This window comes from Cololabis saira, chromosome 15, assembly GCF_033807715.1.
Source record: "Cololabis saira isolate AMF1-May2022 chromosome 15, fColSai1.1, whole genome shotgun sequence".
NCBI lineage: Eukaryota > Metazoa > Chordata > Actinopteri > Beloniformes > Belonidae > Cololabis > Cololabis saira.
The window spans coordinates 22,433,189-22,447,390 of record NC_084601.1 but is presented as its reverse complement, the minus strand read 5'-3'; the positions used below and the strand labels follow the sequence as shown (position 1 = coordinate 22,447,390).

Sequence of the window (14,202 nt, the reverse complement as noted above, 5' to 3'; positions counted from 1 at the left end):
TAAAGAGTACAATTTAAAGAAATAAGAACAATAGATAAAAATCTGATCAACTCAGTAGTTAAAACATGATTAAGTTTTGAGACTGCAGATTTAAGCTTTACTCAAATCCATCTGAGAACAGTTGAGTCTTTACCCTGGACTTAAATAACTGAGTGTTTCAGGTGATCTGGGGCTTTCTGGGAGTTTGTTCCAGACATGTGGAGCATAGGAGCTGAATGCAGCTTCTCCACGTCTGGTTCTGACTCTGGGAACTGATAAAGAACCAGACCCAGATGACCTGAGGGGTCTGGAAGGTTCATACTGGGTCAGGAGGTCCCTGATGTATTCTGGTCCAGGAACATTCAGATCTTTATAGACCAGCATCAGAACTTTAAAGTCTGTCCTCTGATGGACAGGCAGCCAGTGTAAAGACCTCGGAGCCGGACTGATGTGGTCCACTTTTTTGGTCTTAGTGAGGACTGGAGCAGCAGAGATCTGATGAGCTGCAGTTGTCTGACGGACTTTTAAGGTTGACTGTAAAGATGCTGTTACAATAATCAAGCTACTAAAGATGAATTCATGGTTTCTCCAGGTCCTGCTGAGACATCAGATCTTTTAACCCTGATATATTCTTAAGAGGGTAGTAGGCTGACTTTGTTATTGCCTTAATGTGTTTTTCCAAATTTATGTCTGAATCCATCCCCACACCCAGATTTCTGGCCTGGTTGGTGGTTTTTAGGTGTTTAGATTGAACCTCTGTGGTGACCAGGGTTATAATAGTTTTGAATTTTTCATTTTAGTTTAGTTTTATTTCGTTTTGACTTTTTCTCCTTCAATTCAGTTAGTTTTAAATCGTTTTTAGTGTGGGTTTGCTAGTTTTGATTAGTTTTTATATTTTCAAAAATGCTTCGTTTTAGTTTAGTTTTTATTAGTTTTAGTTTTAGTTTAGTTTTTATTAGTTTTAGTTTTAGTTTTAGTTTTAACGTCACGGACCGTGAGGCGTTCAGGTGCCGTAGCTGCCAGGTGGAGATAAACGGCCAGAGCAGAATACATTGATCATACTAATATTGACAGGGACGAAAACAGAGGAAATTATATCCATAATTTCAGTTCGTTTTAGTTAGTTTTCTAAACACGCAATATAGTTTCAGTTTGTTATCGTTTTATGTCTTTTAATTTTCGTTTTTATTTAGTTCAGTTAACTAAATTGTTTTTTCAATTTTAGTTTTCGTTATTTCGTTAGTTTTCGTGAACGATAATAACTCTGGTGGTGACCTGTAATCGTTTCTCTTTGGCATGTTGTGTAATGGTCTGCTAAATGGTAGTGGTCAGTGGTCTTTTACAGCGTAGCGGTCAGTGGTCTGCCAGAGGCTTGTGGTCAGTGGCTTGCTAGAGTATAGCAGCCGTGCTTTAGAGTTATGAAAGTTGAGATCAAAGAATGAGCAACACCGTTAACATAGAAAGTAGGAGGAAACACTGAGTAGGTCAAGTTGTCCTAACACAATTAAACCTCTAACACAGCTGAAAGGTTTCCAAATGCTACTCCTTATGGTTCCTCTCTGATGCCTCATGGTCACTTCGCTGGGGGCTCTCGAGAGCTCGATGGTCCTCATGTTTGAATGTTAGGTTTGTTTTGGAGAGTTTGAATGGCATCACACTCGTCGCTGATGCAACAATAGCTGAACAAAACGGTTCAGCTCGTTGCCTAATGCTGCACACACACATACACACACTTACATCATTCCTCTGAATCTGACAACCTGTCTGTCCCCAGCAGCGATGGCAGCTCAGTGGTGGGCTCTGGTGAACGTTAAGCAAACGAACTGCACCAACCAACATAACCAAAGCTGGAGACAAATGTTTGAATAAATGATTGTAGAAAGGATGACAGCAAGCCACCGAGGCGTCAGAAGTCATCAGCTGCACTCAGAGGCAGATATTCTTTAAAGTTATTGTCACTCATATCACTGTAGGAAGAATGCAGTAGGAGTCGTGTCTGGAGGGAATAAATTTAGAAGAGGCGCAGCACAATAACAACTATTTTTGTCTGTGAGAAGGAAGAACGGTGCCGAGAGACACCTGGATAGACCACATTTCCATCTAAACTGCTAAATTATACGTTGCGGGGCTTCAGCCTGCTTCAGTGTCGGTCTGATTGAATGTGTCAGTCAGGAGGGAAATAAAGACCTGAGCGCCGGAGATGACAAAGAGCTTCATGCTGTATGACACGATCCAGCCGTGGAGAAACATCAGGCTCTGAAAACAACCCACCGTTTCTGTTGTCTAACTGAAGTAAGAAAACACTAGAAGCTTCTGTATGTAAGAAAAAGCATGTTTAACCGGCTGCCATGTTGTCTGGCTACCAACCCTGATACTCGTCATCTCTCATACATCTCACTTTGATTTCCAAGGGGTGGTATCAACAGATACAAAATAAACTGCCTCAGGGCACCATTGGACAAACGTCTAACTAATCAGAGGAATGATGTGACGACCTTGTCACTGCATTAACCCCCGCCCAGTAGTGATCCGTGCAGTACATTCTGTACTGGTGGAAATAGCTGTGAAGGGGAGGATTACCAGACCCAGTGAGGTCCAGGCCCAGAGAGAACCTTCCAGAGGTTTACAGGTATAACTGGAGAGGCTAGCTTCTAGCAGGTAAAGGGCTGCTGCTCCCATCCGGACCGACTGATTCTGAGCTTGTTCCTGTGAATCAGGACCTGATCCCAAAATGTCTGTTAAGCCACATAGGGCCCGATTTACTAAAGGTTTGCGTGTGTAAAAACGTGTGCAAACTTGACAGCACCCGCAAACCAAAGTGCCAGCTGATCTACTAACAGCGTGCAAAGAGGACTGCGTCTCTCAAATGCGCAAAATAACACACGCAATCCATTTAGTACTTTTGCCCTGATGAATAATCAATATGGGGCGTACCCGCCAGAAATCGCTAAATACTGGGAGGGAAAGATGCAAATTGGTCCATTTACCACACGCAATGAGATTTACCAAGCCTGAAAGTTTTTGCGTGGATTGTGATTGCGTCTGTATTTAATACGTTCGAAAGGAAGGTGCTAATCTCCACATGCAAAAGGAGAAATATTTTATTTGAATGTTAAATCGAGTATTATTCAGCAAAAGGTTGCCACAGGAGGCACATTCATTTTTTTATTTGTGATAATAAATAAATCACGTGTTTTCATGGAGAAAAAAGTGTTTCTCATTGTGCGCCTATAGTTGTTCTGCAGTTGTCATACCCCGGTGTTGTGCCGTATTCAGCACCCCTGCCGTGAAAAGCACCCCCTCGTCTGACAAAAATGATATTCTCATTCCGTGTTCTGTTCATGTTCTGTTGTCCATGTTCTGTTTAGTGTCCAGTTTTGTGTTAATGATTCATGTTTAAATGCGCTCGTGGATTCGGGTAAAAAAAAAAAATCGGGTAAATGGTTATTGATGTCATTAATTAATAGCCTGCTTACTGTGTTGTCTTCCATAATATTTGTAAATATATATAATATAAACTCCTAAGTATGTGTTTGTGTGAGTGTGTATATATAAATATATTGAAGTGTCAGTGTGTTGTTTTTTTTCTTGGTCTACTTATCATTGAATATACGAGGGGGTGCTTTTCACGGCAGGGGTGCTGAATACGGCACAACAATTTGCCTCTTCCACTAATATCTCTAACTCCAACTCGTCAAATTTCATTTTGCGCTTGCGACTATATCCTGCTTTCCATCCAGACTCTCCATGGTGCAAAGTTTGCGCCGCAAACCGTAAGACGCGCAACACCTCATTTAAATACTGAGGTTTGCACCTGTTATCAATTGCGCACGCAATCTTAGTTGATCACCCGCAAAACACACAACAACAGCACGCGCAAACTTTTTCAGTGCACACGCAATTTAGTACTCTTTATTTAGGATCTTAGTAAATCGGGCCCATAGTGTTATCTTGACCACCCATACCCATTCACTGTGAGAAAAAGGATCTGGTTCCCTTCCCCTAGCAGTTACTTTTATCTGACTTCCGGTGTGAGAGGACGCTGGCGTGTATGTCGCCGCTTCTCCGCCGGTCTATTTTCTATTTTCTATTTTAACGTTTATTTTTAACGCTGTTTTTATTGACATCGTTTCCACAATCCTGCCACAACAACTTGCAGATTGTGCATTTTAGTCTTTTTATTGTGCTACTCACGCTCCGGAGATCGAGGACTCTCTCATCTTCACGGGTCTCGGATTGGATTTCCTCCCTCCCTGCCACTCTGATTGCGCCCTAGGGGGCTGCCTGTGCCCTTTCTCCGGTCATTCACCGCTGGCTGGCTTTATCCGTGGCGGGGCTCTCTGCTCTCTGCTCCCGGCTCCCGGCTCTCGGCTAGCTGGCTAGATCTCTCCATCAACATGGTGCTCAAATCCTACTCTTTTGTTCCGCGGGAGCTTTCAAGCTCCGCGGCTCTCATCTGTCTTGATGCCATCCGATCACTCGGTCTCCTAAAGCGCCCCCGCTACATACACAGAGCATCCCGGCACAAGTTTAGTCCCACTGCCATGAACGCCGTCCCGGTGTTGACATCCGCGGCGCACTTCCGTGTTGTGGGGCGACGTCATCACAACAACATGCGCGCGCAGCCGCGTGCCGGCTGTCTCAGGTCACTGGTCTGTGTTGACAGTGTCAGTTCTGTCACTCTGTCTTCTCCCTCTACTGCCTCATTCATGTTGCTTAACACTCGCTCCCTCAATAACAAAGCATTATTGATTAATGATATCATAACTGACCGAAAATTGGATTTTCTGTGCTTGACAGAGACTTGGCAAAATCAGCAGGATTTTTTGACTCTGAACCAAGCTACTCCCCCTGGTTACACTTATCTCCAGAAACCCTGCTCTGTTGGCCGGGGCGGGGGTCTGGCTGTCATCCACCGTGCTGATATCCGGGTTAAGGAAACTCCTACACCCAAGACCACTTCTTTTGAGTGTATCACATTTACACTCACTGGTTCTGCACAACAACAGTGTGTCCTCATTTACCGCCCCCCCAAGGCTTCCACCACCTTCATTGCTGAGCTTACAGAGCTACTGACCTCTGTTTGCTCCAAGGCTTCATCCACCCTGCTGCTGGGTGACTTCAACATTCATGTTGACTCCTCCAACTGCAGCTTTGCTGCAGAGTTCCTGTCAGTTCTGGACTGTCTTAACTTCACCCAGCATGTACGAGGCTCCACCCATGTCAAAGGTCACACACTGGACCTAGTGTGTTCCACTGGCACCCCTCCCTCCCATCTGCAGTGTCTGGATCTGGCAGTATCTGACCATCATGCTGTCCTGTTCAACATCCCGGTCTCCTCACCTGCACTGCATACCAGACGGACCATCTCCTTCAGGAGTGTCAAGTCGGTGAGTCCACCAGCTCTGTCTGACCTGCTTGAGGCCCACTTGGCCCGGGCCCCATCCGACACTTCGGCGGAGGACCTGGTCAACCACTACAACGTGGCTCTATCCAGCTGCCTGGACTCTCTGGCCCCCCTCAAACACCGGTCTGTCTCCTATGCCCGTCCAGCCCCCTGGTTCACCTCAGACCTCCGCATCTCTAAGACCACCTGTCGCCGGTTGGAGCAGCTCCACAAAAAAACTGGCCTGACCGTCCACCGGCTGGCTTTTGAAGAGCATGTAAGGTCATACAAGGACGAACTAGCCAGAACCAAGGTGAGGTACTACTCCACCCTCATTGGCTCTCAACAAAATCACCCCAGGACACTGTTCTCCACCATCAATCGCCTGCTCCGCCCCCCTGCTGCCCCCCCTACCACAGAGGACCAGGAGCGCTGCTCCAAGTTCCTGGAGTTCTTCGGTGCTAAGGTGGACACCATTCACCAGCAACTCCTCACACCTGACCCTCCCTCCCCCGGCGGTTCACTAAGTGGTGCGCCCCTGGAGCTAACCTGCCCCCCCCACTGCTCTCTCTCTTCTTTCTCCCCTGTCACCACCGCACTGGTCACCAAACTGGTCTCCAAAGCCAAAGCTTCCTCCTGCTCTCTGGACCCCATGCCAACTGCTTTGGTGAAAGCCTGCCTTCCTACCCTCTGTCCCGTCATCACCGACATAATTAACTCCTCCATAGGCTCCGGTACAGTGCCCCCCAGTCTCAAAATCGCCTCCATCACTCCCATTCTGAAAAAGCCGGGTTTGGACCCTGAGGACCTCAATAACTTCCGGCCGATCTCCAACCTTCCTTTCCTCAGTAAGATCCTGGAAAGAGCAGTGGCGGCCCAGCTCCACCAGCATATGTCCAACCATGAGCTCTATGAACCCTTCCAGTCAGCCTACAGAACCCACCACAGTACTGAGACCGCTCTCATCAAGATCACCAACGACCTCCTCACTGCTGCAGACAATGGTAAAATCAGCATCCTCATCCTTCTCGACCTCTCCGCTGCCTTTGACACCATCTCCCACACCATCCTCCTCGAACGCCTGTCTGCTCTCCTTGGTATCTCTGGCTCTGCTTTATCCTGGTTCCAGTCTTACCTCACCAACAGAACTCAGTTTGTCACCATCCTTGGCTCCTCCTCCCACCCTGCCCCAGTCAACCATGGTGTCCCCCAAGGCTCTGTGCTCGGTCCAACCCTCTTCACCACCTACCTGCTCCCCCTTGGCCAGATCATACGCCACTATGGTCTCAGTTTTCACTGCTACGCTGACGATACCCAGCTCCATCTCAGCACCTCACCATCCTCCCAGCTCCCCCCACAGTCTTTGGTTAACTGCCTCTCAGCCATAAAATCTTGGATGACAACCAACTTCCTCAAACTGAACAGCAATAAGACGGAGCTCATGGTTGTGGCCCCCAAGTCACTGCTCCGGAAGGTTGGAGATCTGCTCATCCGGGTGGACGGCTGCACCATCACTCCATCCTCCGAGGTCCGTAATCTGGGCGTCATCTTGGACTCCACCCTCTCCTTCCAGTCACATATCAAGTCGGTCACCAAATCTGCATTCTACCACCTCAGGAACATCGCACGTCTCCGTCCCTCACTCTCTGACTCTGTGGCAGAAACACTAATCCACGTTTTCATCACCTCCCGACTGGACTACTGTAATGGAGTCCTGTCTGGGGTTCCAAGTAAAACCCTGGACAGGCTCCAGTACGTGCAGAATTCAGCTGCCAGGGTTCTCACCCACACCAAGCCCTGGCAGCACATCACCCCCACCCTCATCCACCTCCACTGGCTACCTGTTAAGTTCCGCATTCGGTACAAACTCCTCCTACTCACCTACAAATCCCTTCACACTCTGGCCCCCCAGTACCTGTCCGACCTCCTTCATCACCACAATCCCTCCCGGAACCTGCGGTCTTCAGACGCTGGTCTGCTCTCCATCCCCCGGACCAGACTGAAGACGTTTGGGGGCAGAGCCTTCAGTGTCGCTGCCTCTCTCCCTGCTGTAATCCGTGACTCCCCTTCTCTGGACAGTTTTAAAACACATCTCAAAACCCACCTTTTCACCCTGGCTTTTCCCCATTAGTGCCCCCCCCCCTGTCGTTTTGTCCCAATGGTGTTTTGTTTTGTTTGTTCTTCCTTGGTTTTCCTTTTTCAAGGCATCCCTTGTTATTATTATTATTATTATTATTATCAGTACAAAATGTGCCACACCAATCAAAACAAGGTAGGCGCAGAACAAGAGTTTCCAAAAGCCACTGAGATGAAGCGACTGTTCAACAAAGCTGTCACCTGTTCCACGGCCGGCTATGGTTCGTATTATTAGATCACTAATGTGAACTCTTTTGTCATTTACTATAGGTGATAAGGCATATGTCGAAGCCTGTTCTCCGTGTAAAAGCTGTGGAGTCAGTTTCCAGTCCTCCAGTCGCATCACCTTTTCCTGGTTCCTCGTTTTTTCTCTAATTTGGTTGGATGCCTTTCGAATGGCACCCTGAGGTAGTTTATTCGGCATCTGTTGGCACTGCCCCTGGAACTTAAAGTCCAATCCAGAGGAACCAGACTGACTCTTTGTATCAAAGCCAGCAATTCTCCGATTGGTTTCTCACCACCTGTTAATAACTGGGCAGAACCTCCAACCCAAACAGAAGAATTAAAGTTCTGAACACACTATCTCTGTGTTTGACACGTTGGGAGAGAGGAGGACTGTACACAACAGAGACGGGGAGAATCGCAAAAAAATAAAGCTCCTCCCGATAAGATGAATGTCATCTCAGCGACGTACGGACATTTGTGCAGGGAGGACTGAGCCCCTGGAGCAGCGCAGCAGAGAGAACTGTGTTGATAAGGACTCTGAGGGACCTTTGGGGTCTCCAGTGATGTGTTCAGCACCACTCCCTGAAGAAGCCCCCCACCACCTGTCTGGCTTGATAGTGACACAGAGATGCCAGTCGCACCTCTGCCTCTGGACCGTTGAGTGAGAGTGTCGTCACAGATCTGAACTTAGAGCCGCAAAGACTCCCAACAATGGCAGAACCAGATCCTGATTAGTCTAAATGTCAACCAAGATTTTTGATTTCTTCAGCTGTTCATTCTTGAATGAACGTGTAGATTGTAGCTGCGTCCTTTCATCTAATCCTCACCTTCGGCTTTCATGTCTCTCTAGTTTACAGGCCGGCACCCACTCGGTTGTGGGTGTGTCTTGTGAAGGTTTCATTGTGGAACCCAGAAGCAGTAATGTATCTTTGTGATGAACTTTGAGGGTGGCTTCTGCTCTGTGGAGAAACAGTTTGGATTTATTTCCACAGCAGAATCATATTCACGTAGTAAACATGTACTGTAGTATTAAACGGCTTGATTAGCAGCTGAGCACACATAGGTGGTGCTTACTGATTATTGCACCACGTACAAGCTGTCATCTGTTAACACAGAATTAAAGCAGAGGTTTATGTCAGAATTAAATAGTTTACTTCAGGATTAAAGTAGTCACGTAGTGAATTTAATCAGGAAAACCTGTTTCAGTATTTTCTTACATGTACTTTGTTGCAGACCTAAAAAATGTCTAAATTTCCTTTTGGATGGACCACCAGCATGAAAACATATTATACTAACTGAGGAATACCACATGGCTTTGTATGAGGCCTTCTGATTTTTTAATTTCACATACTAATGCTCAGCTTCATCTCATGTCAATTCAAATAAATGTCAGTTTTCAGCAGATGACACTCTGATGTACTGTATGTTTTCAGTATTCCAGAAAAGTGCCATAATATATGCAGTGCATCAGAACCTGTTATCTGAACCAGAATTCATGACTGTGGTTCAACTTTTCCCCTCACAGTTGACCCCTTGTCTCTTAAGATTGTCTAAGTTAACCTGAGCTCCTCTGTTCCTCGTCAGCAGCACCATCTCTGATCAGCGAGCTGCGAGCAGAGAAGATCGAGCAGAAAAGCATCACGTTGGCATGGAGGAAGCCTGCATACCCAAACAGCAGCCGCACGGAGTACGAAGTCAAGTATTACGAGAAGGTAAAAGATCTGTCCTTTGGTCTTCACTGCTGTTGTCTTCTCCTGCTGAGTCATAGCAGGTGAGTTTTTGTCTTTAGGATCAGTACCAGAAGATTTTAGCACTGTGGCAAAACAGGGAAGCAGCTTAAAAATTTAGATTATTATTATTATTTTGATGTGCAGTCCAGTGGCAGCACAAAATGCAATGCAGGCAAAATGGCCGAAAGTTCATTGACAATCATTAACCACCCCAAACCACCTCAGACAGAACCACCCGACCAAGAACCATAACCACCTCAAACACGCCCAGAACAGCCCTGAACACAACCAGAAAAGCAAGCAAGCAGCAAGCTAAACATTCATTAAGCAGTTCAGAAAAATGTGATTTATTTTAACTTAAAGGGGACCTATTATGGCATCTAATACCTATTTTAAACGGCCTTGAATGTCTTAAAAACAAGCTTTTGATTGTTTTTGCTAAATAAATTAGAAATTCAGCCTCTGAGCCATGTCTTTATCTTCCCAGTCTCTAACCTCATTATCTATCGATTCTGAGTGGGTGGGGAGGCTATGATAATGAGGCTCTGTGCTGATTGGCTGCCTGAATGACGCGATACACCGCTACGAAAAAATGGCGGAAGCTCCGGCCGGCAGAGTTAGTTGTGGGCGTGGTTTCACGCATCAGAGGCCAACCTATGTAAATCGCTCCCGTCGTTACGTAACGACGGGAGCAGAATCTGAACGGCTTGTAGAAGCCACATCACACTGGACGGCTCATCCGGGCGGCTGTACAGACACTGCAGAATTTGGTTGCTTTCCTCCTTCTCTGAGTTGGCAGGCTGAGGGGAGACCACTTTATATATGTTAAAGCAAGAAAAAACGTGTTTTTCATAATAGGTCCCCTTTAAAATGCTGCTGGGCAGGAATAAAAAAAAGAAACAAAAGCGCCTAAACATGACAAAATCCAAAAAACCTGACCTGACACATGGAGGGGAAAAACAGTGCGGACAAGCTAGGAAAAGACAAGATATATAGCAGAACAACTCGCATATAAAATATGAATGAGGATGCTGTTTTCAGTCTTCAAGGAACATTCTAGAGTTGAATCAACACCAAGCCTATTGTTATTCTGTAATGAGTGTAAACTGTTATTGACCAAAAAGTGTGTGAACTGAAGAAGTTTTGAGATAGAATAGAATTAGAAGCAAAATAGCAGCTTGTTACACTGTTGGACACATGGAGCTACATCAAGATAGATGTCTGTTTTAATCCTCTGACAATATTAAAACATGTCATTCCACTTCAGTGATAGTGGCTAAGGCCCCTACAGACAAACTGTCAACTTTGAACAGAAAGTGTCTAAAAAAAGACTTTGTACAGAAATGTCTATCTGATTAGTGATGTTTTGATGACTGACTTGTCATCATTTCCTACAATCAACTACTGATGTATAGTTGGCTGTTTGTAAAGAAAAAGAAGAAGAGTTAATGCTTTCTGCTTCCACAGAACAGAATCAGTCGATATTTATAACAAACCAAACAAGTGTAAGAACGCTAAAACTTCATCGGTAAATGGACCACACCATACGATCTGTTTCTAACCTGTTTATTCCTATTTTTATCCTGTTTCTCACAATGTTTGTCACCAATCTCTCTCCTATTTTTCATCTGTCTCAATTAGGGATGGGCGATATTTTACCGTTCACGATATACCGTCAAAAAAATTCCTCACGATAAGAATTTGTCATCTCCCGGTAAAAACCATAAATTCCCGTTGATGACCGTTTTTGTGTAAAGCTGATTTTTGGAAGGAAGGAAGGAAGGAAGGAAGGAAGGAAGGAAGGAAGGAAGGAAGGAAGGAAGGAAGGAAGGAAGGAAGGAAGGAAGGAAGGAAGGAAGGAAGGAAGGAAGGAAGGAAGGAAGGAAGGAAGGAAGGAAGGAAGGAAGGAAGGAAGGAAGGAAGGAAAGAGGAAGGGAAGAAGGAAGGAGAGAGCAGGAGGAAAGAAGGAAGGAAGGGGAAAAAAGAAGGAAGGAAGGAAGGAAGGAAGGAAAGGGGAGAAGGAAGGGAGAAAACAAGGAAAGGAGGAAGGAAGGGAAAAAAGAAGGAAGGAAGGAAGGAAGGAAGGAAGGAAGGAAGGAAGGAAGGAAGGAAGGAAGGAAGGAAGGAAGGAAGGAAGGAAGGAAGGAAGGAAAGGGGAGAAAACAAGGAAAGGAGGAAGGAAGGGAAAAAAGAAGGAAGGAAGGAAGGAAGGAAGGAAGGAAGGAAGGAAGGAAGGAAGGAAGGAAAGGGGAGAAGGAAGGAGAGAGCAGGAGGAAAGAAGGAAGGAAGGGGAAAAAAGAAGAAAGGAAGGAAGGAAGGAAGGAAGGAAGGAAGGAAGGAAGGAAGGAAGGAAGGAAGGAAGGAAGGAAGGAAGGAAGGAAGGAAGGAAGGAAGGAAGGAAGGAAGGAAGGAAGGAAGGAAGGAAGGAAGGAAGGATAGATTTATAGTTAAAAAAGGTGGAGTTGAATTGGTATTTTTTTATCGTAATTTTTATCGTTATCGGGATGAATGCCAGAATTTATCGTGATACATTTTTTAGTCCATACCGCCCATCCCTAGTCTCAATTGTGTCTCACCTGTTTGTCAAATGTTTATCACCCATCTCTTTCCTGTTTTTCAGGTTTCATCTGTGTCTCTCCTGTATCTTACCTGTCTCTCCTGTTTCTAACCTATCTCTCTCCTATTTTTTACAGCTCACCTGTGTCCCCCTGTATCTCACCCAAGTCTTGCATATTGTTTTACCTGTTTCTCATCTGTGTCTTTCCTGTTCCTCCTATTTTGTGATTAGTGTCAAATGTCTGTCACTAATCACTCTCCTGTTCTCACGTCTCACCTGTTGTTCCTCAGCTATCTCTCCTGTTTTTCATGGCTTACCTGTGTCCTTGCGGCATCTCACCATGTGTCCCCTATTTTATACCTGTCTCTCACTTGTTGTGCCTCATCTGTGTCTTTCCTGTTTCTGAAATGTTTGTCAACCATCTCTCTCTTTCTTCAGATCTCACCGCTGAAAAAATCATTTGTTCATGGGACTGCTACGGCACATATTTATCTTCAAACCTCAGATCCATCGTAATAACACTGTTAAGAAGTCAGAACACACGTAAAAGCAAAATATGGCCACTTCAATAAATAATAAACCTGCTTTGCTTCTCTTGCTTTTTGCTGATAAGTGTCGTAATAAATGGCAGCATCATGAATCTCCGTAAACATGTTTGTCATGTTACACCATGTCTTCACAGTAAACCTGTCATTTTCTGCATTTTCTGCGAGCAGCAGCTCTTAAATGATATTTCTTTAGTGGCATTTTGCATCCTCTTTTTCATCTTTACTGAAGACTGGGAAGCAGCTTTAACTTTAGGGCTGACCTGATTCCCTCCTTTTGCTCTTTTATTAGTCACCTGTTTCTCACTCATCTCTTTTCTGTCTTTCCTCTTTCCCACCTGTCTCTGTTCAGTTTCTTGCCTATTTCTAACCTGTCTCTCATGTATGTCTAATGTGTCTCTCGCCTGTTTGTTAACCGTCTCTCCTGTTGCTTAACTGTTCGCCTCTTGAGTCTCACCTTTTCCTCCTCTATCCCTCTCCTGTCCCCTTCTTATTTCTTACCTGCATCACCCTATTTTTCACCTATTTTTTTCCTGTTTCCATTGGTCTTTAACAAGTTTGTCGCCTGTCTCTCCCGTTGCTTACCTGTTTGTTTCTTGTGTCTTCCTTATTCCTTATCTGTGTCTCTCATGTGTCTTTCCTGTTTTTGCCCTGTCTCTCATAACTTGTCTGTCACCTGTTTCCTCCCTTTTTTCACCTGTTTCTCATCTGTTTTTAACCTGTCTAGCTCGAACCTTCTTCTCACCTGTCTTTAATCTATGTCTCACCTGTCTCCCTTTGTCTCCATAGGAACAGAAGGACCAGAGTTACTCAACGGTGAAGACCGCAGCTACACGGATCAGCGTCAACAACCTGAAACCTGGAACCACATACGTCTTCCTCATCCGTCCTTTCACAACACCAGCCCCCTCCTCATCCTTATCTTCCCCTGCCTTCTCCTCATCCTCCTCTTCATCTTCCTCCTCTCTTTCCTCCTCCTCCTCGTCCTCCCCTCCGCCCATTGATTACGGAGCATACAGCACTCCTCTGGAGCTACAGACTCTCGGCGAGTGTGAGTAGATGTTTTTCTTCTCCTCCTCCTCCTCTTCCTATCCAGCTCTCCTCAGCTCCTCCTCTGAGGTTGGATTTGTCAGATACTGACACCAGCTGTGGTCTTCTTTTTTCTCTCTTGTTTATGATCTGGCGTTGGGGCGTGTGCAGTGGCCCTGGCGTCCAGCGAGCAGAGTCCGGTAGTGATCATCGTTGTCGTTTCCGTGGCAGCCCTCATCATGCTGCTGTCCATGGGAGTTGGACTGCTCATCTGGAGGAGGTACGTGCCATCCGCCCTCCATTTCACTTCTCTTCACCTCTCCTAGCGTGTCTGAGTGCTAACATGTGAAACACCTCATCTACTCAGTCACACATGAACCTGTCACATGATGTGTCGTCAAAATCCAGATGAAATTGATCCACAGATCAGAGCATGCAGAGAAAACAGCTGAAATCAGACAGTCAGGATCACACTCTCGCCCCTGACAGTGGACCTGGATGGTTTAATAACAGTGCTGAGGAGAACGGCCGTCTGTTATCTGCAGTCATGACTTCACAGCTCTAATTAGTTTCCACGAATAGAAGATGAGGAGCTGCAACTCTTACATAAGAACT

At 45.7% G+C, this 14,202-nt stretch overlaps 1 protein-coding gene across 2 annotated transcripts in view; it reads left to right on the top strand.

Moving 5' to 3' along the window:
- Positions 1–14,202, top strand: part of LOC133460505 (ephrin type-A receptor 7-like) — a 198,319-nt gene that overhangs the window by 156,980 nt on the left and 27,137 nt on the right. The window contains exons 6-8 of one of the 2 annotated variants that reach the window (XM_061741090.1): positions 9,314–9,438; positions 13,348–13,609; positions 13,759–13,867. In XM_061741090.1, coding sequence (XP_061597074.1) covers positions 9,314–9,438; positions 13,348–13,609; positions 13,759–13,867 — 496 coding nt within the window. Of the gene's footprint in view, positions 1–9,310; positions 9,439–13,347; positions 13,610–13,758; positions 13,868–14,202 lie in introns of both variants that reach the window. The other variant, XM_061741089.1, reaches the window with a different exon arrangement.